This window comes from Bos indicus, chromosome 28, assembly GCF_029378745.1.
Source record: "Bos indicus isolate NIAB-ARS_2022 breed Sahiwal x Tharparkar chromosome 28, NIAB-ARS_B.indTharparkar_mat_pri_1.0, whole genome shotgun sequence".
Lineage (NCBI taxonomy): Eukaryota > Metazoa > Chordata > Mammalia > Artiodactyla > Bovidae > Bos > Bos indicus.
In genome coordinates this window covers 44047575-44070187 of record NC_091787.1, presented here as the reverse complement: position 1 = coordinate 44070187, position 22613 = coordinate 44047575, and the positions used below count along the sequence as shown (strand labels likewise).

Below are 22613 nucleotides of genomic sequence, written 5' to 3'. Positions count from 1 at the left end.
GATCTATAATCATAGCCATCTTCCTGTTAGATGGCTTCTCAGATTGTTTACTCATCTTATGCTTCTGCTCATTAAAAAGAAATTCTGTATTCATTTTGGTTAAGCTCTTGATAACACATATAAGATCTCATATTTAACACTAATCACATGAAGGCAATGGCAACCCACTCCAGTACTCTCCCCTGGAAAATCCCATGGACAGAGGAGCCTGGTAGGCTACAGTCCATGGGATCCCAAAGAGTTGGACATGACTGAGCAACTTCACACACACACAGGGTGTAGAAGGAATAAGAGAGCTCCCTGGGGTCTCTTTTTACTAGGGCACTAAAACTCATTTAAGATGGCTTCACCATCATGATCTAATCACCCAAGGCCTCAGCTCCCAATTACTACCACATTGGAGGAACAGATTTCAACATACGCATTTTGGGTGGACAAAACATTCTAACTATAGAACCAGGGCATCTTCTTCCATTGGAAGTGGAATGTTAAAACAGCTTACTGGGTTAAGCAGCCATATGCTGCTGCTGCTGCTGCTAAGTTGCTTCAGTCATGTCCGACTCTCTGCGACCTCATAGATGGCAGCCCACCAGGCTCCCCCGTCCCTGGGATCCTCCAGGCAAGAACGCTGGAGTGGGTTGCCATTTCCTTCTCCAATGCATGAAAGTGAAAAGTGAAAGTGAAGTTGCTTGGTCGTGTCCAACTCTTAGCGACCCCATGGACTGCAGCCCACCAGGCTCCTCCGTCCATGGGATTTTCCAGGCGAGAGTACTGGAGTGGGGTGCCATTGCCTTCTCCAAGCAGCCATATACACAGCCCCTTTTCCTCATAGTTGACTTTTGTCTCCCTTTTTAACCCTTTCCTTTTTCCTGGCCTGCTGCTTAAACTGCAGACCATTTCAGCTTCACTTCACATGCAAACTCTTATCCATTCCAGGCTTAGCCTTGTCTCCTCCTAGAATTAACCCTTGCGCAAGGTTCGCCTTGTAGATAATCTCCTCTGTTTTACTCAATATCCTACTAGGTTATCTGCAGTCAAGACAGTGGTGCTGCTTGTTTTTAAGAGCTTTACTGTGTACCAAGTGCAGTATAAGCAATATGTTTTATTTCATTTGATTTTCACAAATGCCCCATTATATAGACACTGTATTTTACAAATGAACGACTGAAGACCAAGGACTAGAGAGTGTAAGTCCTTTGTTCGAGCGCTGAAGCCAGGATTCCCACCTGGGCGCCGCTCACTGCAGACCTGTGTGTGCTCCAGTCTGTGCCGCCGCTGCAGGTGCGGTGGTGCCCACCTGTGAGTGATCTGCTTCCTGGGGGACCTCTGGCCAGGTCTGGAGACATTTTTGGTTCTCACAACTGAGGGGAGGTTCTCCTGGCTTCTGGTGGGTAGAGGGCATAGATGCCACTAAACATCCTGCAGTAAACATGATGCCCCCAAACAGAGAATTGTGTCAGCCAGAGGCCAGCAGTGCCAAGACCAAGAACCCTGCTCTGCCGTGGCCCTCAAGGTGTGAGCCCTGAATCAGCAGCAACAGCACCACTTGGGAACTTGATTGAGACAGAAATTCTCCTTCCTTACCCTGAACTTTCTGAATTAGAAATTCTGAAGGTGAGGCCCACTCGTCTCTGCTTTGACAGCCCGCAGCTCATCTGATGTGAAGGTTTGAGAGCTACTGCTCTACTCCAGCAGCATTCTCAAACCTCTCTCCTTGCGTCGTGCCTGTTCTTTAACTCAACTCTTTACCTTGGCTGAAGGAGCTTTTCTTATTGGTAGTTTTTCCTTCTTACGTGGAACTTGCTGGAATGAAGAGAAAGAGTTGTTTTTCCCCTCACCCCCATTGCTGATTCTTATCCATTGTTGAATTGTCAACTCTTCGCATGAGGTGGCCAAAGTATTGGAGTTTCAGCTTCAGCATCAGTCCTTCCAGTGAACACCCAGGACTGATTTCCTTTAGGATGGACTGGTTGGATCTCCTTGCAGTCCAAGGGACTCTCAAGAGTCTTCTCCAACACCACAGCTCAAAAGCATCAATTCTTCGGCACTCAGCTTTCCTTATAGTCCAACTCCCACATCCATACATGACCACTGGAAAAACCATAGCCTAGACTAGACGGACCTTTGTTGGCAATGCTGTCTAGGTTGGTCAAAACCTTTCTTACAAGGAGCAAGTGTCTTTTAATTTCATGGCTCAGTCACCATCTGCAGTGATTTTGGAGCCCCAAAAAATAAAAAAATAAAGTCTGTCACTGTTTCCATTGTTTCCCCATCTATTTGCCATGAAGTGATGGGACCAGATGCCATGATCTTAAGTTTTCTGAATGTTGAATTTTAAGCCAACTTTTTCACTCTTCTCTTGCACTTTCATCAAGAGCCTGTCTAGTTTTTCTTCATTTTCTGCCATAAGGGTGGTGTCATTGCATATCTGAGGTTATTGATATTTCTCCCGGCAATCTTGATTCCAGCTGGTGCTTCTTCCAGCCCAGCGTTTCTCATGATGTACTCTGCATATAAGTTAAACAAGCAGAGTGACAATATACAGCCTTGACGTACTCCTTTCCTGATTTGGAACCAGTCTGTTGTTCCATGTCCAGTTCTAACTGTTGCTTCTTGACCTGTAAACAGATTTCTTAGGAGGCAGGTCAGGTGGTCTGGTATCCCCTTCTCTTTTTCTGATAGCTCAGTTGGATACGCAGCGCCAAGTATAAATTATATGCAGGTTTTCGACTGTGCAGAGGGTTGGCAGTCCTAACTCCTGCGTTGTTCAAGGGTCAGCTGCGGCGTCCTTTTAAAATCTAGCTCCTCCTTCACCTTTGGTTTCTGCTAGTTCCCAACTCCGGTGGCATCTGCTTGCCTGTTTCCTTTGCTCTTGACAAATAGAGGGTTTTACTTTGAAGAAGTAAAGGAGGGAAGGAGAAATGCAGGAAATAAATCATAAATCTTATTAATGGGCCTTACTGAGACTTTACATTATGGCATCTTAACTTGGGCTTTGGTTCTTTGTACCATCTTTTATGTATTTCCTCTTTATTCTGTGGTTCTGAATATTTTTGTTTTCTGATCTTGACCCATATGCTACTATCTACCTGCTCCTACTTCACACCTCACTGAGAGATCTGAGTCTATCTAAAAGGTAGAATCTTTCATTTTTTCATTTTGGGTTTTCAGAATTCTTCATTCATTGTTTTACTTGATATTGAAAGGAAAAGCCAGTCTTATTCCATTCCTTAAACTTAGCAGGTCCAGAACAGAATTAGGCTTTAGAAACACTTGTCACCATTCTGTTCTGGCCTCATCCTTTTATGCTTGGTTAACACTTGCTTGTCTCTTAGTGTTCAGGGTAGCTGTCACTTCTGTTACTGACTTTTTACTTGTCGGTCTCCCCTACCCTTCCTTGAAGGAGGCTGGGATTTGTTCTTTGTTATGCCCCAGTCACTTAACACAGTGCCAAGAGCTTTAAATACCACTTAATGCTTAGCACACTCAAAGCTTTTTTATCTTAAGTTCCTTCTCTCTGTCCACTCCTTCTATTAAGACATAATTTATCTACTAAATACCCCTTGAGACGCAGCTCTCTTTCTGTTACGCTGTCTGACCCATGCTGTCATCATGACTCAGATGGTGTACTGCAGCAGCCATCCGGCTGACCCCTCTCTGTCCAGTGGTGTTCCCTTTACGTCCGTCCTTTACGCTGCTCACACACGGTGAGCTCCCTGAAGCGTGTATCTTCAAAGCCTGTGTGGCACCTCATCTGTTCTCAGTTCTGTTGGATGATATTTATGATGTTCCGTGGCCTTGCCTCTCCCCATTTCTCCAGCGTCATTTCTTGCTACTTTCCTGCCCCAAACCTGGCATTCTAATGACTCCTACTTGCTTATAGTTCTCTGGCATACAGTTGTCTTGCTCTTAATCCATGCTTCCAGACAGAGCTCAGTCTTCACCTCCTCTGGAAACTCTCTTCTGTGCTCCCAGCCTCTCCTAAAACCCTGTTCTGTGCTCAGTAGTACCTGTGCCTGCCCCCATGCCCTTGCCCCGTAATACACGATCTGTCTATGAAATGTGTGCATCCTTCATGAAGCTGACATTTTCCAGGGCATCTTAGTGTTTTCTAACTTACGGCTGATGCTCGGTTAATGTTTCTTAAACTTAACTTCAGTGTATTTAAGGAAAACACACAGATGTGGATCCTAAGCCATGGTCTTTTATTGAACAGATTTAGAAACTACTTGTGTAAAGTGATAGTTGACCGTTTGAGATTGGCAGTTGGTAGAGAGAAAAGGTGAGGCATGTACATATAGCCCTTATTTCTGTTTATATGGGATTTTCACCCTAAAATGTAGTAAGTTTCTAGAGGACACAGACCTTGAATTGCATTGTCTACCTTTGTGTTTATTCCTCACAGTGCACAATATGATGTCTTGGGTAAAGTGGACACTCGATATATGCTTGAACTAAATGTCAACATACTGCTAACAGTGTAAGTTCACTTTAGCTAACTGTAAAGTAGAGGCTGGATCGCCTGGGCTCTGCTCTTTGTTGGATTCCTGAGCGCAGCTAATCCACAGTTCAGGATTCTCTGTCTATAAGAAAAGAATGAGTGTCCTCGATAACATTCATTAGATTGAGTCTAGATTAAGACTTAAGCTAGAGTCTAGCTTGAGTTGAGCCTGAGCTCGTAATCTATTTCATTTGTTGTAACTAAATGCTATATCAGTTGTCAAATTTCTTCAGTTTTTATAGGCTATAAAGCCAAAAGTTATTTCAAAAAGAATATTTTACCATTTTCAAATTCATCTGTATTTTCAAATGAATTGCAGTTACCAAAAGTAACCCAATGTAATGGATTAAAATTAGGAGCATTTAAAATCCCGCAAACAAAGAGGTGCAGGTTTCGTCGTGTGAATTTTCACCACCAGCTGTACACGTGTTTGGGAACTTTGACTCTTCCTTGCATTGCTCTGGTGACTGTTTCATTGGAGTGGAGTAGCAAGTAGGACTAGACCTGTGCTGTGTAAACAACAGCCAATAGCTGTTAAGACTATAGTACGTGACTGTTGAAGTGAAAACTAATTACAGTGAAAGAGAATTTGAAGTGCGGCTGCTCAGTCACGCCAGGCGCACTTCACATGCTCAGTCAACGCGTGTGGCTGGCGGCTGCCGCCTTGGACAGTGCTCTGTTCTGCCTGGACTAGACTATCCTGAAGGTTTCTTCTGCCTCTGACTTCTTACTAGTCCTGCTAGCTGTATGCCACCACTGGTAAGACCTCCTTATAGGAAGCTCCAGAGATTACCCAACATTCTTTGATCACATTTTGAATTTTTTCTAGATTGGATGTTACTGAAATAATTGAGTTGTTGAGTAGCACTTGGTCAGTTTCTTAAAAGGATGTTTTCTTTGTAATGGCGTTTGTGCCTTTTTTTTCCTCCCCAAAGTCTGCCACCAGGGGGCGCCCTCAAGCCTTTCGGGAAATGTGTCTCAGCCTTATTAGAAAGAGTGAAGTTTGAAGTAGAACCTGTGTGTGCTTAGTTGTTGAGTCGTGTCCGACTCTCTGTGACCCTTTGGACTGTAACCCACCAGGCTCCTTTGACCATGCGGTTTTTCAGGCAAGGATACTGGAGTAGGTTGCCGTTTCCTCCTGCAGCTCCTGCATTGCAGATGGATTCTTTACCACTAAACTATGGGGGATTCCCTTGGACTATAATATTGGCTATTAATTCATACTGGATAACTTAAGAGCTAAATTAAGGATTAAGCACATTACTTATGTGTATGTATGCACATTACTTGATTGGTATGGCAAATTTATTTCCTACTGTGAGTGTGAGAACCTATCATTGAACTATCTTGAAAATTAGAAGTAAAAATAAGTAACTTTAAAGTATTTCTTAATATTTCAAAAATATTTTTATTACATTTAAAACTGTTGAATGTAGTAAAAGAACTAAACTATTGTTCACTTATACTTCTTAGACAAATTAAGTTCATTTTGCTTTCAGGACTAGAAAAATTATATTAACCATCAGTTATTTCTCTGAAATCTTGTCATGCTGAGTGTGATTGCCTGTCTATAAAAGATGGATAATAGTGTGACTGTATGGTATTGAAAGTATCTGTTGGTGTGTGTGTAATAGCCTTGTGGTTTGGTGGTGTTTGCTAAAATGATGGATGGTTATGGCCATGTAGTCGTACAGGAGCAGGAGTGAGAGATGGGAAAGACCTACCGGAGCATCTTGTGTTAGTTTAGATCCCTCCCTAAGGACCAATCATTTACCGTAACAGTCTCGAGAAGTAAATTCTTCTAGGAGGCAGAGGATAATGAGGATGTGTTATTATGTTTTATCCTATGACAAGAACACTTTGTGCATTTTATTATTAGCATGAAAAAAGAGATAACTGTTTAGAGAAGTTCCTTTATGTGTCATAAACCTACACAATTTTATTCTTAATGTTTAATCTAATGAAATTTGTGTAGGAAATGGTGTGACTGGTTTTGATCAGAGGTATATTTTGTTTCAAGAACTGGATGACAGTATTCTTCCTGAAGTTATTGTGTTCCCAAATTAGTTGTTGATTATCTGGGTTTTGGAATTTTCCATACCCATCTATAAAAGCCTGTGAATTTTAAGCTACTGATGGCTAGTTTCCTGAAATGAGAAACTAGTGCACAGTTCTATCCTGAGAAACAGAACAGAGATTGGGAGAGTAGAAGCAGAGTTGAGGCGAAGACCTGCAGAAGAGCTCATTCTCACTTCACCCTCACTTTCCCATTTACTGCCTGATGAGCGTTTGGTGATGGGATTGGAGATTAGGAATAAAAAGAGACTATAGAGACACTGCTTTGGGAAAGACCCTGATAGTCTCCTTACTTGCTGCAAGTAATAATAAACCCCTCCTTCCTGTGGGGAAAGAGAAAGAATGAGAGGGGGCTCTCATGCTGAGCACTCTTTTTCTCCTGCTGCCAGCCATTAATGGGGAGGAAAAAAGTGTACAGCAGCCTGATTTGTCCCATACTAAACAACTGCAGGTTAAGGACAGATGCAGGTTATTTCCAGTGTAAGTTACATGATAAATACTTTAAAGACTCTTCTGTATTATCTTTAAAGCCAACCTTTTCACATACTGGTAATGAGCTGTGATTTTTATCGGTGCTTCTCAGATTTGAGTCCATAGCATTTTGAAAATTACTTAGGAAGCTCTTAATAGCTGTTTGAAGAGGAAGCCAAAGCAAAGGGCGATCAAGAGACAGGATGCTTCTCACAGTCCTCTCCCCGGAGTGGCCGCTGCTGGCCCTTGCTAGCACTCAGCCTTTCGGGTCACCTGGCCCTCTGCCACCACGTTCATTTCGTACCTCTTTTGTTGCCATAAGATAAAAATTCTGGAAGTCTTATTTATAAATCCATAAATTAGCTCACTAATTTGTGAAGTATGCCTTCTTAAATATAAAAATATTGGACTGGCTATTTCCTGAAAACCAATTGGGCTTTATTAAAATTTGGAGAACATTTTTATTGAAGCCATAATTGTCATGGGTGATACACATGAGAGATCACCCTGTGGTTGGCCTGTCAGACTTGCATGAGCTTTCAGAAATTAAGGGGAATGAGTGAGTTTGTTTTCTTGTAAGCTGTCACAGTCTTCTCTTCAAAATGTCAGCCTGAATCGCACACAAATAAATGTTGGAAATATTCACCTTCTCCAGTCGATTTTTTATCCTTACATATTTTAGTGCTATAATTATTTTTTTCTCTAACGTTTAATTTTTGTATTCTAAAGCCATGCCTAAGGAATAGGTGGATCTGCATGATCTTAAGAATTCTGACTTATGTTCTTTCTTTTTTTTTTTTTTTTCTTGGAAGTGTGGAAACTGGCTGGATATGATAAAGGTTATCCCCAGTGGCTGCTACAATTGTTTATCTTCATGAGACAGAAGCTTGAAAGCAAGGTTTAAATCCAGCATGGAAGTGTAGACAGGTGGGCCCTTTATAGACTAGTGTACCAGTACAAAGGATTAATCTGTTCCCTGATAGCTCAGTTGGTAAAGAATCCTCCTGCAATACAGGAAACCACAGTTCAATTCCCGGGTTGGGAAAATCTTCTGGAGAAGAGATAGGCTATCCTCTCCCATATTCTTGGGCTTCCCTGGTGGCTCAGCTGGTAAAGAATCTGCCTACAATATGGGAGACCTGGGTTCAGTACCTGGGTTGGGAAGATCCCCTGGAGAAGGGAAAAGCTACCCACTCTAGGATTCTGGCCTGGAGAATTCCACGGACTGTATAGTCCATGGGGTCACAAAGAGTCAGGCACGACTGAGTGACTTTCACTTTCACTTAGGTTAATTTGGCTCATTATTTTATGATGGGTGAATAATCGTCTCTCCTGGTCCCTGACATTATTCCCCAGGAAGTTCTCTATTGCTTATTCTTATTCCCTGGCCATGTCTAAACCATGACTCCATGGTTATGGAGAGGATGCTATTCTCAAGACTGCACATCTCTCATATCCCACATCCTGCTTGGATAGATTAGAGCTCTGGGTGGCTTTCAGCACTGCAATTTCCATCAAAACCAAATCAACTTCAGACTTTGCTTCTGACCCCTATCAAGTACCAGCAAGAACAGCCAATTACAGTTTCTTTTTTTTTTTTTTGATAAATTTAACGCCTTTTATTGCCATACCTCATTTTACTGTGCTTTGCTTTAGTGCACTTTATAGATACATGTTTGTTTGTTTTTTTTTTTTTTTTCCTTGTTAATTTTCTGTTTAGTTGATCTATCCATAGGTGTGAGTGGGGTATTAAAGTCTCCCACTATTATTGTGTTATTGTTAATTTCTCCTTTCATACTTGTTAGGATTTGTCTTACATACTGCGGTGCTCCCATGTTGGGTGGATATATATTTATAATTGTTATATCTTCTTCTTGGATTGATCCTTTGATCATTATGTAGTGACCTTCTTTGTCTCTTTTCACAGCCTTTGTTTTAAAGTCTAATTTATCTGATACGAGTATTGTGACTCCTGCTTTCTTTTGGTCCCTATTTGCATGGAAAATCTTTTTCCAGCCCTTCACTTTCAGTCTGTATGTGTCCCCTGTTTTGAGGTGGGTCTCTTGTAGACAACATATGTAGGGGTCTTGTTTTTGTATCCATTCAGCCAGTCTGTCTTTTGGTTGGGGCATTCAACCCATTTACGTTTAAGGTAATTACTGATAAGTATGATCCCGTTGCCATTTACTTTATTGTTTTGGGTTCGAATTTATACACCGTTTTTGTGTTTCCTGTCTAGAGAATATCCTTTAGTATTTGTTGGAGAGCTGGTTTGGTGGTGCAGAATTCTCTCAGCTTTTGCTTGTCTGAAAAGCTTTTGATTTCTCCTTCATACTTGAATGAGATCCTTGCTGGGTACAATAATCTGGGCTGTAGGTTATTTTCTTTCATCATTTTAAGTATGTCTTGCCATTCCCTCCTGGCTTGAAGAGTTTCTATTGAAAGATCAGCTGTTATCCTTATGGGAATTCCCTTGTGTGTTATTTGTTGTTTTTCCCTTGCTGCTTTTAATAATTGTTCTTTGTGTTTGATCTTTGTTAATTTGATTAATATGTGTCTTGGGGTGTTTCTCCTTGGGTTTATCCTGTTTGGGACTCTCTGGGTTTCTTGGACTTGGGTGATTATTTCCTTCCCCATTTTAGGGAAGTTTTCAACTATTATCTCCTCCAGTATTTTCTCATGGTCTTTCTTTTTGTCTTTTTCTTCTGGAACCCCTATGATTCGAATGTTGTAGCGTTTAATATTGTCCTGGAGGTCTCTGAGATTGTCCTCATTTCTTTTAATTCGTTTTTCTTTTATCCTCTCTGATTCATTTATTTCTACCATTCTATCTTCTAATTCACTAATCCTATCTTCTGCCTCTGTTATTCTACTATTTGTTGCCTCCAGAGTGTTTTTAATTTCATTTATTGCATTATTCATTATATATTGACTCTTTTTTATTTCTTCTAGGTCCTTGTTAAACCTTTCTTGCATCTTCTCAATCCTTGTCTCCAGGCTATTTATCTGTGATTCCATTTTAATTTCAAGATTTTGGATCAATTTCACTATCATTATTTGGAATTCTTTATCAGGTAGATTCCCTATCTCTTCCTCTTTTGTTTGGTTTGGTGGGCATTTATCCTGTTCCTTTATCTGCTGGGTATTCCTCTGTCTCTTCATCTTGTTTAAATTGCTGAGTTTGGGAGTCCTTTCTGTATTCTGGCAGTTTGTGGAGTTCTGTTTATTGTGGCGTTTCCTCGCTGTGTGTGGGTATGTAGAGGTGGCTTGTCAAGGTTTCCTGGTTAGGGAAGCTTGTGTCCGTGTTCTGGTGGGTGGAGCTGTATTTCTTCTCTTTGTTCAGTCGCGCTGTGGGGAGGGAGGGAGGGATGCTGCAAACAAATGACACTGGCGTGCGCTCGCAGTGCCTCAGCCACACTGGGTCTGCCCCCGCTCACGGCGGTGTAGCCTCCCTGCCCACACTGCTCGGGCTCTAGGTTGTTCCACCGGGAACAATCCGAGGCTGGGCCTGGGTTGTATGCACCTCCCAGGTCCAAGCCGCTCAGGTTCAGGCACTCAGGTAGTCCTCAGAGGCGCAGACTCAGTTGGGCCTGCGTTTTGTGCTCTTCCCAGGTCTGAGCAGCTCAGGTGATGAGGTGTTTGGAGAGCGCCAATGCTGCGACTTATCGCCTCCCCGCCACTTGGTTATCTGGGTGTAAAACCGGCGCACCTTCTCAGGCAGATGTTGACCGTCCAGACCCCCAATAAGTTTTAGTTAGCAAAGAAGCCAGTTTTATAGATAATGTCTCTCTGGGGCTGCGATTGCCCCCTTCCGGCTCTGGCTGCCTGTCACCGGAGGGGGAAGGTCTGCAGCCGGCTATCTCTGTTTAGTCCTTTGTTCCGTGCGCGGGCTGGCGGTGTCTTAGGTTAGGGCTGGCTTTTCGCATGGTAGATATCCCACAGTCTGGTTTGCTAGCCCAAATTATTTGGCTCAGATAGTGCTCAGGGTATTCAGGCCAGATTCTTACTCTCAGCGATGCAGCCCGCGCCGCGCCTCCCTGCCCAGCCCCCGCTTGCTAATGGCGGATGCAGGCGTCTGCGCTGCTTCTCCGCTGGGGGAGTTACCGTAGGGCTCGCAATCTGCTAGTTTTAATTGTTTATTTATTTTTTTCTCCCTGTTATGTTGCCCTCTGTGCTTCCAAAGCTCGGCACGGATTCGGCAGTGAGAAGGTTTCCTGGTGTTTGGAAACTTCTCTCTTTTTAAGACTCCCTTCCCGGGACGGAACTCCGTCCCTCCCTCTTTTGTCTCTTTTATTATCTTTAATATTTTTTCCTACCTCCTTTCGAGGAGTTGGGTTGCTTTTCTGGGTGCCTGATGTCCTCTGCCGGCATTCAGAAGTTGTTTTGTGGAATTTACTTGACGTTTAAATGCTCTTTTGATGAATTTGTGGGGGAGAAAGTGTTTTCCCCGTCCTACTCCTCCGCCATCTTGGCGCCTTCCCCCATGTTCTTTCTTTTTAATTATTGAAATATGAACCTCTCAGACTTGGGAAGCTCTTGATTAGTTCCAGTAAGTTTTTTGAGGCATATTATAGAAAACCCAGTTCATATGCAGTTTAATTTACTTAAGGAAAAAAGAAGACCTTGTCCTAAGCGAGGGAGATTCTTATGGGCAGTAGAGAGAACGAAGAGGAAAAGCTTTGCAAAATTACCTAGCTGTGATAGAAAGTGTCAGTTAATTTAACAAAAATTTTTATCAAGAACTTACATGTGAATGTGTTCTAGCATAGTGAATTAGTGTCAGTCTTGTGTGAAAGGAACTTTGATACAAGCACTGGAACACATGTCCATAAGTATAATATAAAGCAGGAAGTCTTAAGGGTCTTGTGAAAAAACATAGAATTAAATTATAAGAGGGAGAGTTACCTTGTAGCTGGTGCGTCAGTTTGGATAGATGCTGAAGCAGGGCGCTGTTTGAGCAAGACATTAAAAAAGTTAGGTAAGGTCTAGAGTAGAAAGGGTATTCTAGGCAGAGCACAGATTATATTTGTGGAAGCACACGTAGGTGCTAGAGAAGAGTAAATTGCAGAAATGGCTAGTATGTAAAATGCACAGAAGGTTTTGTTGTGAGAGAGGGAGAGTGTGTGTGTCTAAGACTAGATGAGGATCTAGGGCCAGAGAGCTTGATTATTAATTCAGGGATATACTGTACTGAAAAGGCAAGGAAAAGCCATTGAAAGCTTTCCAGTGGAACAGGGACACACTGGGGTGTACTTGGGCTGAAACTGAAGGTGGGCTAGCAGCAGGATGGCAGTTAGATTACTGTAGTAATCTTGGTGAGACTGGATGAGGGGCTGAGTCAGGGTAGTTTAGTAGTGATTAAAAGGAGGCGATGAATATATGAGGCCCTGCTGGATCAATCAGCAGGACTTGGCAGTTAATTGATGTGGGGGTGTTGAAAGAAAGAGGAGGCTCCAGAAAGGTTGTAAATTACTGGCCCATTAGATAATAATACTTTGCATTTATATATGAGTCTTTAGGATTTGTTAAACACTGTTATATCTGAGCCTTCATAACTCTGTAAGTTAAACAGAGTTCGAATTATCCTTATTAGGGATGAGGAAATAAAGGATTTGGGGATTTTTCTATGTTCATACAAAAAGTAAATGCAGACCCGGCCTGTAACTGTAGTCTTCTGTTCCGGTTTCTTGGCTGAGTGTTCTGTTCTCTAGAATACCCTCACCTGTGAGCCTGGGAAGAAGTGCTCTGTCCTCCGGTCCCAGTGTATGCCCCTAAGTTTGAACGTGGAAAAATTGGCTTGACCTTCTTTGAGCTTCAGTCTCGCCAGATATCTTTATGCTTTCTATTTTGCATTGATATTTACAGGATAAAATGTAATTTTAAAATTTTCCTCAGCTCTATTCAACAAATAATGAGTACTAAATTTTATGCATGGTACTAGAATACACAGTGTATAAAATGCAATCCTTCCATTTGCAGTGTCACAGATTAGAGAAGGAGAGGAGCAAAACGTGTAAATGAATAATTTTAATAAATCAGAATAAGTGCTATCCTGTAGGTATGTGCCTGCTTCCCTGGTGGCTCAGCTGGTGAAGAATCTGCCTGCCATGCAGGGGACCCCTGTTCGATTCCTGGGTCAGGAAGATCCCCGGGAGAAGGGATAGCTTCCCTGGTGGCTCAGATGGTAAAGAATCGCCTGCAATGCAGGAGACCTGGGTTCGATCCCTGGGTTGGGAAGATCCTCTGGAGGAGGGCATGGCAACGCACTCCATATTTTTGCCTGGAGAATCCCCATGGACAGAGGAGCCTGGCGGGCTGTAGTCCATGGGGTTGCAAAGAGTCGGACACGACTGAGCACAGAAGCACAGTGTGCAGTTATTTTAGCTTTGCTGTATGTTTTATATTTTTCATAATGCTGGAAAAGCAATTATCACCAATTGGGAATGGCTAAGAAAATTGTATATCTATACTGTGGAAAATACTGCGTAGCATTTATCATTCTATTACATGGAAAGGTGACTTTATTTTAAGGTAAGAAACAAGTTGCAAAAATTTATAGTATACCATTTAGTTTAAAAGTTCATGTAACATCTTAATTTCTGTGTGCACATATGTAGAAATGCTTCAAAGTTTGGGAAGAAGACAAGCGTCTGTTTATGTCTTCGGACAGTCAGCAGGAATAGGAATTGGGGATTTGACTTCATCTGCATTGTTTGACATTTGTAAGCTAGAATGCATTCACATATTACTTAAAAAATTAATGGGAAAGAAGGGTTAAGGCTCGTCACAGGGGTTTGTATCCATGGGGATAAAAAGTACAACAGCATTAATAATCAAAGAAACATAAAATAATGGTGATGTCAATTTAGTCTATCAGATTGCAAATAAAACAAGAATGTGAGAATTCACAGTAAGATATGGAGTTGAGTACTTTCTTATACAGCACCAGAATATAAATTGGTAGCATGTATCAAAAAACTTAAAAAAAAAAGCCTGCGCTTTTCAATATAGCATTTTCTCTTATAGAGATATTCAAATAGTTGGCAGAAAGATGTGTGTACAAGGATATTCATTACAATAGTAATTATAAGAGTGGAAAATTGGCAACGACCTGTAAATCTGTCATAAGAGACTTAGGGAAATAAGTTGTGGTATGTCTGAATTATATAATAATATTCAGCTATTGAAAATAGTGATGTAGGATTATAGTTATTTATACAAGAAAATGTTCACAATATAGATGAAAACAGAATACAAACTAGAAAGATATATGCCAAAATGTTAGCAGTATATTTCTTGATATTGGGCTTGTGGGTTGTATTTGTTTTCTTTTTGTTTATATTCATTTTCTACAGTGAAAGTACATGATTTTTCAAACTAACGTGTTGTTTCTGGTGATGTTTATGAAGACTCTACAGCAAAGTGGAAAGTTCTTTTGTCTAATGAAAAAATTATACAATTGTTAGAATAATGTGCTTTTAAGTGATTTTTTCTGTGTGAGAAGGTAGATAAGTACCTAAGCATAACAAAAACTTAAATGGTTATATTAACTTTAGGATCGTAGGGCTATGAGTTTTTTCCTGTTCTCTATTTAGATTTTGGGATGAAAAACTTTTTATATTAAAAATTATTAATAAAATTTCATGTTCTGGACTTCTTATATAAACTTCTTTGAAATTGTTTATTAAAGCATGTTAGTAACTTAACATTTTTACTAGGATCTACTTGGGTACACATCAATAGATAAAATGGTGTGACTTGAAGTGTTTATTATATTTGTTGATTTGTGACTGATTAAAAAGCTGTTTCCTATGAACTGAAGAAGCAGATCTATGGAAAATTTCCCCTTCTTTAAAATAACACTATGTTTCTGATTTTACTGGCTACAATTTTCACTTACTCATTCAAAATTCTATAGTATTATTTATGTAGTACTTTCTGTGTACCAGGTTCTGTACTTAATCGCATATGAATATGTCTTTAGTATTAGAGCACAGTTCACAGATTTCATTTTAGTTGATCAAGCATTCTGAGGAAGAAGAAATAAGTAAAAATTTATTGTCTATATGTATGCTGCTAGGTTTAAATCATTCATCATGTTTTGACATTTGACAAATTCAGTTACTCTATTTGAGTAGTTTGTCCATGTTTCCATCTGCTAAGGAAGAAAGATAGCTTCTTCACGGTCACTATGATGAAATTGCAGTAATTACTATCCTTCAAGGTGAGGGCTGATGCATTGAGGGATCACAGAAAGAGCACAGGACTTCCTGCTTCGAGATTCATGAGGCCAGTGATCACGCCCATCGTCGTTTCCACTTCTCTTGTCAGTGATGGCACAGTGTCTGGCATATAATAGACACTTACATGTTTACTGTCCAGCTGGGTGGATGAACAGATCTATAAAAGGAGGAAATGGGTGAATAGCGTTATAATTTTGAAAATCTTTGTATCAACTCTGAATGACGCATGTACATAATCAGCTTTTGGGATGAGGATAAAATGGCAGCATGCACACACGGGCACGCACACACAGAAACAGTTGCCACGTGTGCTTATCTGTGCGGCTGTCCAGTAGAGGGCAGGGGATTTAATGACGCTTTCCATTGATCATCATGGAAATGCTTGATTTCTTTATAATCATCTTCATCATTGTTATAAGTAATACAATATATGATATAAATAAATATTTACATTTAAGCCTCTTACTTCCCTTGAAGTTAGGCAATGATTTAAATTTTTAAAGCTTTTTGTTACTTATATCTTGGTTTGCATTGTATAGATTAATAAATTATGTGGATTAATAAATATCAATTTGTAAAAGTTAAGATCTGTGTGAAGATGCTAATAATATATGGGAGGGCATAAGATCACACTAGTTTTTTAAATTATGCATTCCATCTCAAATGCTAGTTGGGTTGGTTATGTTCTCACGTGACATTTTTTATGATCTCATTTGTATTTTCAAAGCCACATTAGACATAGGTCTGAAGTGTTGACAGTTGTGAGGAAGTCCTGTGCAATGATGCTTCATCACATAAATAAGTGATATTTTAAAGCTTGTGATGGTCAGCAAAGCGTGGCTGCAGCTACTTGTGTGTCAGTTTTAAAAGACAAGGACAGGTACCCAAAGGAGAAGAAGCTGTCAGCCTCTTTAGTCACTTAAGGTTAAATGTCTTTAGGTTAAGAATGTTTGGATAGACACTTCTCTTTATCCCTCCTACTAAATATAGCTGAAAGGTGGAGTTAGACTGACCAGCTAGAGTCTGTGGGGCTGTTGGCACCAGAGTGGTATCGACAGAGGTCTGGTGGGGAGCCAGAACTCTCACCCTCTGCAGCGATCCCCCCGAGAGGTAACAAGATGCATCTTCCCTCCCTGTCCTGGAAATTACCAAGGGCAGTAGAGTTTTCACTCCTGACTGATGCTAGTGAGCTGGCTCCTCCTTCCTGTGTCACAGAAGACCTGCTAAAACAGATTTGAAAAGATCCAAAGTCTCAAAACAATACCCCAAATATCCAGGTTTCAATAAAAATCACTCCACCAAGAAGCAGGAAAACCTCAACTAAAATGTGAAGACACTCAACAGGCACCAACCCTGAGACAACACAGATCCTGGAATCATCTAACAAGGACTTTAATGCAGCCTTCAGTAAGCAATTACAAACCTGCTTGAAACAAAAAAATAGCAGCCCTAGCAAAGAAATAGAAGCTATATAGAAGAACCAAATGGGAGTTTTAGAACCGAAAAATAATAATACCTGATTTTTTTTTTAAAACAAATGCAGTGGAATGGCCTCAGTGGAGAATGGAGATGACTGAGGAAGGAATAGGAGAGCTTGAAAAAGAGCAAAAGAATTACTCAGTCTAAACAACATAAAAAAAAAAATAGACTGAAAAAGCAGTTTAAGGATCTTTGGAACTGTTTAAAAAGATCTAACAGTCATGCCTTTTAGTACTGAAAGGGAGAAGAAAAAAGCGACAGGGCTGAGAAAATAACAATAATGAAAAATAGCAACTGAAAACTAGAAGTAATAGCTGAAAATTTCCCCAATTTAATAAAAGGCATCAAGAAGCTGAGCAAACCTCTTACATGAAACCCAAAGAAATCCATGCCAAGATATATCATAGTCAAACTTATTCCAACTAAAGGCAAAGAAAAGAATTTTGAAAGCATTCAGTAAGAAATGGCACATTGCCTGTAGGGCAAAAACTGAATGACAGTGAATTTCTCATCAGATAACATGGAGGCCAGAGAGAAATGACACAATATTTTTGAAGGAGTAAGAGAAACGAACTGTCAGCAGAGAAGTGTATATCCGTTGAAAATATGCTTCAGGACTAAAGGACAAACAGTGACGTTCTAAGACGAAGGAGAGGAAGATAATTTGTCATTAATAGATCTGTCCTAAAAGATGTGAAGAGGAATTTCTTGAAAGAGAAAGGAAATGATACAAGATGGAATCTTGTTATATCAAGAAAGAAGATAGAATAGTAGTAGAAAGAGTAAAAGTATGGTAAATATAGTAGCCTTTTCTTCTTGAGTTTTCTAAATAGTGTTTGACATTTTCTGTTTTGCTGTTTTCAAAATTTTTAACACTATCAAATGTGGTTCTCAGTGTATGTAAAGAAATATTAAAGTTATAATGGGGCCAGGTAAAGGGCCTTAAAGGTAATACTTCTGTACTGCAGCGTGTGAAGTGTTGACACCAAGGTGAGAAGTGATAAATCGTATATAATGAAATACTTAGAGCAGCAAGTTAAAAAAAATCTGTTCAAAGAGATGTGCTCAAATACATTTTAGATAAATAAAAATGGAATTCTAAAATATACTTGGGTAACCCATAGGAATAAAGGAAAAGAAAGCAGGTAAAATAAAAAGAAAATTAAAAATTAATAAGTGCTAACATGGCAGTGATTAAATGTAAATGATCGAAGTTCACCAATTAAAAGACAGAGATTTACAAAGTGGATTAAGAAAACGACACACTATATGCTGCTTACAAGAAATTATTCCAGACATAACAGTGTATGTAGGCAGGTTGAGAGTAAAAGGCACTTTTGTTTGTAATAGCCAGAACCTGAAAACCACCAAAATGCCCCTCAGTAGGTAACGTGGCTAAACAAGTGGTGGTGTAGTCATACTCTAACACTGCTCGGCAGCAGGAATTAACTCCTGGTGCATGCGTGAGCTTGAACAGATCTCAAGAATGTTAAACTGGGTGAATGGAAAAGTCAGTCTTAAAGAACACATACATGTGATCCGCTTTGTATAACAACAGTTACAGAGATGGAAAGCAGGGTGCTGCTTCCCGGGGTGTAGGGATGGTTGGACGGAGGGTGTGGCTGTAAACTAGTAGCCCGAGGGAGACGTCTGCTGTAGTGGGACACTTCCTCACTTGATGTTGATAGTGGTTACGCAAATGTACGTGTGATAAAATAGCAGAGAACACTATACACACACTGTACCAGTATCAGTTTCCTGGCTTTATATTGTGTTATAGTTAATCCAAAATGTAGCCATTAAGGGAGACTGGGTGAAGAGTAAACTGGACCTCTCTGTGTCATTTGTACAACTTTCTGTGAGTCTCTGATTATTTCAAAATGTTTTCAGAGATAAATTATAAATAAGAATTTGAATATCTTAAATGCATTAATATATTTTATGCATCTTCAGGTACAGGAAAGCAAGTATCTTTAATGCTTATGTTTAAATTCTAAAACAGGAGAATGCTTCCTATTGTATGACTTTTAAAAATTTAATTTTCCTTTTTATTGGCATTGTTTGTGCTCAGTCATTTCAGTCGTGTCCAACTCTTTGCCACCCTGTGGACTGTGGCCTGCCAGGCTCCTCTGTCCATGGGATTTCCCAGGCAAGAATACTGGAATGGGTTGCCATGCCCTTCTCCAGGGCATCTTCCTGATCCAGGAATGGAACCCTTGTCTCCTGCATTGCAAGTGGATTCTTTAGCCACTGAGCCATCTGGGAAGCCGTTTATTGGCATTAAAGAGGCTTATCATGAAGAGGCTTTGAACCCTCTTTAGCCTTTATTTTATGCTTTTTAGTGTGTTTACTTCCTGTTAGAGATCTGTTGGATTTATCTGTTGTTACTTAACCATGTCACCTCCAACACAGCCTTATTTCTGTTTCCCACTTCTCCACTATACGTAAAATATTCATTTCAATTAGATCAGTATTCTGGTTTTTAGTATGATGGTAAAAACTATTCGTATCTGAGATATGATTCCTTTTCTACTCTTGTACAACTTTGTGTTTTAGCCAGAATTGATAATTGTCTTGTGTTCTTAACTTGCTTAGTTTTTTTAATATACCTGTGATTAATTGAATCCTATACTCTCTGAATTGTAAATATCTTTCTGTTCATTTTGAGTATCAGTTTCCCATTATCCTAATTTAAAGAAGGAGTTGCACAGAGGTTTGAGTTTTAAAGCTTTGGTATAAAGAAAATTCTCAATAGTAAAACTTCCTTGTAAAACCAAGGTGAATGTAAATTATCTTTGCTACTTTTTCTGTTTACACACATACAGTGTGTAGCTGTTAGGTAGACAAATGCATATTTATTTCAGTTTAGCTCCTCATAGCTAGGGGAATCTTTAGATATTTTTAAAGAGTCTATATCCTCATCAGTCGCAAACATGGTAACATAGAGAAGTGGGGGACAGCCATGGCGCATAGGCCAGAACACTTGGGTTCTAGTTCTGATTTAGTTGCTAATTCACATATCCAGTCTAGGATAATGAGGGTGACCTCCTTGGCCTCAGTTTTCTTTTCTCTTTAATAATGACAGGATCAGACTGGATTATAACTGAGACCTCATCTATCTAGTTCAGATGTGATTTCAGATAGACACATGGTTTAATCCTGACTGTATATATAGAATATCTAAATTAAGAGGGTTTTCATTTTCACTATTTTGAAAGAATTACTCTGATGTTTTGAGAGAAATTGGATTAAATAGGCTAAAGTAATTTCTAAAGCATTGAAGAGATGGGAAATTATAAGACAAAAATGGGCCATAAATATATTTTTCTTGTACTTCAAATTATGATATGGAAATTGTGGTTTTATTCCTAAGGTCCCTGTGAGAGGAAAATTCTAAGTCACCTGGAACTTTTTGTTTACTATCAGTAGATCAGATTTGACACATAAAAGTTGCTCTGAAACAATGTGCGGCTTTTATGGTGAGTTATTTAAATTATAGGCTATAGAGGCTTGAGGGCTTCTGAAGAGTTCTTGGTGGGCTAATAGTTTTTAGTTGATGTAACCAAGGGCAGAATGTACTGCTTTTCATTTGCAAATATTTTATTTAGTTGTGAATGTGATATGAGAGAGATTTCATATGTGGGATACTTCATTCCTTTTCAGAGGACATTAAGGTGAATTACATACATTTGGAAATCAATTTATAAGTTCCTTACTGTACCTGTTGTTATACTTTTGTGTGTATTCCATGATGATAATATGCCTTTTTATGGGATCCTCTGAAAAGCAGATATGTAGTTTAATTTTAAAAACAGGTATTTGTTCATTGGTTATTATTCACTGGTAACGTATTTTATTGGTTTTCAGGTACTAGAAGAAGCAGAAGCTCAACACTTGTATCAGTCCATCTTGCCTGATATGGTGAAAATTGCACTCTGTCTGCCAAATATTTGTACCCAGGTTGGTGGAAATGACTTCTTCCTCAGTAGCTTTCTTGAGACTCACAATTGAATCTTGTTTAAACTCGAATTATCAAGGTCAAAGAGAGAAAAGAGAGATGGAAACAGTTTTTGCCAGAGTCTGATGATTTTGCTCTACTAAGGAAAAGGTTAGAGGTTATAGAGAACGCTGCGAGAGGACATTAAAAATGCAGCATTCAATTTCTGAGCTTCCGTTCACAGTGTTGATGTTTGCTTACTCACACTTCTGTTTCTGTCTTTAAAACAGTCTTTAACTTTCAAAAAAGGATAGGCAGTATTTCAGAACACACTAGTCGATTTAGAACATTTTATCTGCAGAATGGTTTAATACCTACTCCTTCCTCTTCTCTCCCCCATTGTAAAGCAAATTAATTCACCGTATTCTTTTTTTTCCTTTTTTATGTATGTGTTTTTTAAATGTTTTTTTATTGTGATAGAAGTCACATAACATAACACATGCTGTTGTAACCATATTTAACTGTACAGTTCAGTGGCACTAAGTACATTCACATTGTTATGCAACTGTCACCATCGTCCGTCTCCCGAATTTTTCACCTTGTAGACTGAAACTGTTCCTGTTAACCATGATACATTCTTAACTTTTAAAATGAAAGAATCTGAGTTGTTTTGTTTTATTTATTGCTACATAACAAACTACCTCAAAATTTAGTGGTTTAAAGCAAGAAAATTTTATTATCTCAGATTCTGTTGGGAATTTGGGAGCAGCTTAACTGGTTCTAACTTGGGCTCTCCCCTGGTTGCAGTCAAGGTAATGGCCAGCACTGCAGTCATCCTAAGGTTTGAGGCTGGAGGAGCCACTTCTCAGTTGGCTCACTCGCATGGCTGCTGGCAGAAGGCCTTACTTTCTTGCCATGGGACTCGAGGTTGATTGGGTGTCCTCATGACATGGTTGCTAACTTTCCCAGAAAAAGCCACCAAAAAGAGAGAGAGAGGAAGGGTCAGTGCCTTTTTTGACCTTGTATCTGAAGGCACACACTGTCACTTTATTTTTTCCTCTTTATTAGAATTTTGTCACTACATCTAGCTCACACTCTGCCTCTCAAGGAAGGGGATGATCAGAGAATTTGTAGACTGCGTTTTCAGATAGTTATAAGAGATTGTTGGTTTATTATTCATAATTGTCCTCCTGTATTTCTCGCAACAGTAGCTTGAGTTTGCCTCTGTCTTTCATTTCTAGGGCCAGCCCCTTGGCTGCACAGATGCTAGCCAGGTTTCTGCTAACACTGGTGATCCACAGGAGCCCTAGGGACAATTTGGGTGGAGCAGTTCCTGAAGGTGTAGGATGGTCCCACACATTGCAATCTGTCATTGGAACACCCCAGAAAACACAAACATAATCTTTGGGGTAACCAAAAGCCATGTCCAAATACCTGATTCCAAATGTTGAGTGTTTTTCAGTGTGCCGTTATGTGTTAGCATTATACTGTGACATTTCCAATTTTACATAGCAATAATTTCACCTCATTAGTTCATTTTACAACTCTTCTTGTTTATATTGGAAGTTATTTGCTTGCTTATATTTCATGTTCGTTCATTTCTCTTTTTCTCCTTGGTTTTTCCCCTAGGTCATAAAATTTCTCACTACCTCTTGGAGTCTGCCCCTTGTGAAGACTTTCCTACCTCTCCCAGCCAAAGTTAATCATTCCTGTATCATTCAAATCATCCTTAGCACATTATTGTGTAATTTATGTCTTTATATATCTCCTTCCCTACATTATATTCTTCCTGAAGGGAGATCATCTTTGTCTCCCAAGGTCTAACATAAAGAAAGATAGCGCTAAGTCATGTCCGACTCTTGTGACCTATGGATTGTAGCCTGCCAGGCTCCTCTGTCCATGGGAT

At 39.8% G+C, this 22613-nt stretch overlaps 1 protein-coding gene across 3 annotated transcripts in view; it reads left to right on the top strand.

The window, feature by feature from the left end:
- PARG (poly(ADP-ribose) glycohydrolase) overlaps positions 1 to 22613 on the top strand; it is a 114996-nt gene that overhangs the window by 26292 nt on the left and 66091 nt on the right. For all 3 annotated transcript variants that reach the window (XM_019953766.2, XM_019953764.2, XM_019953765.2), the window contains exon 8: positions 20638 to 20730. In XM_019953766.2, coding sequence (XP_019809325.2) covers positions 20638 to 20730 — 93 coding nt within the window. The remainder of the gene's footprint in view (positions 1 to 20637; positions 20731 to 22613) is intronic.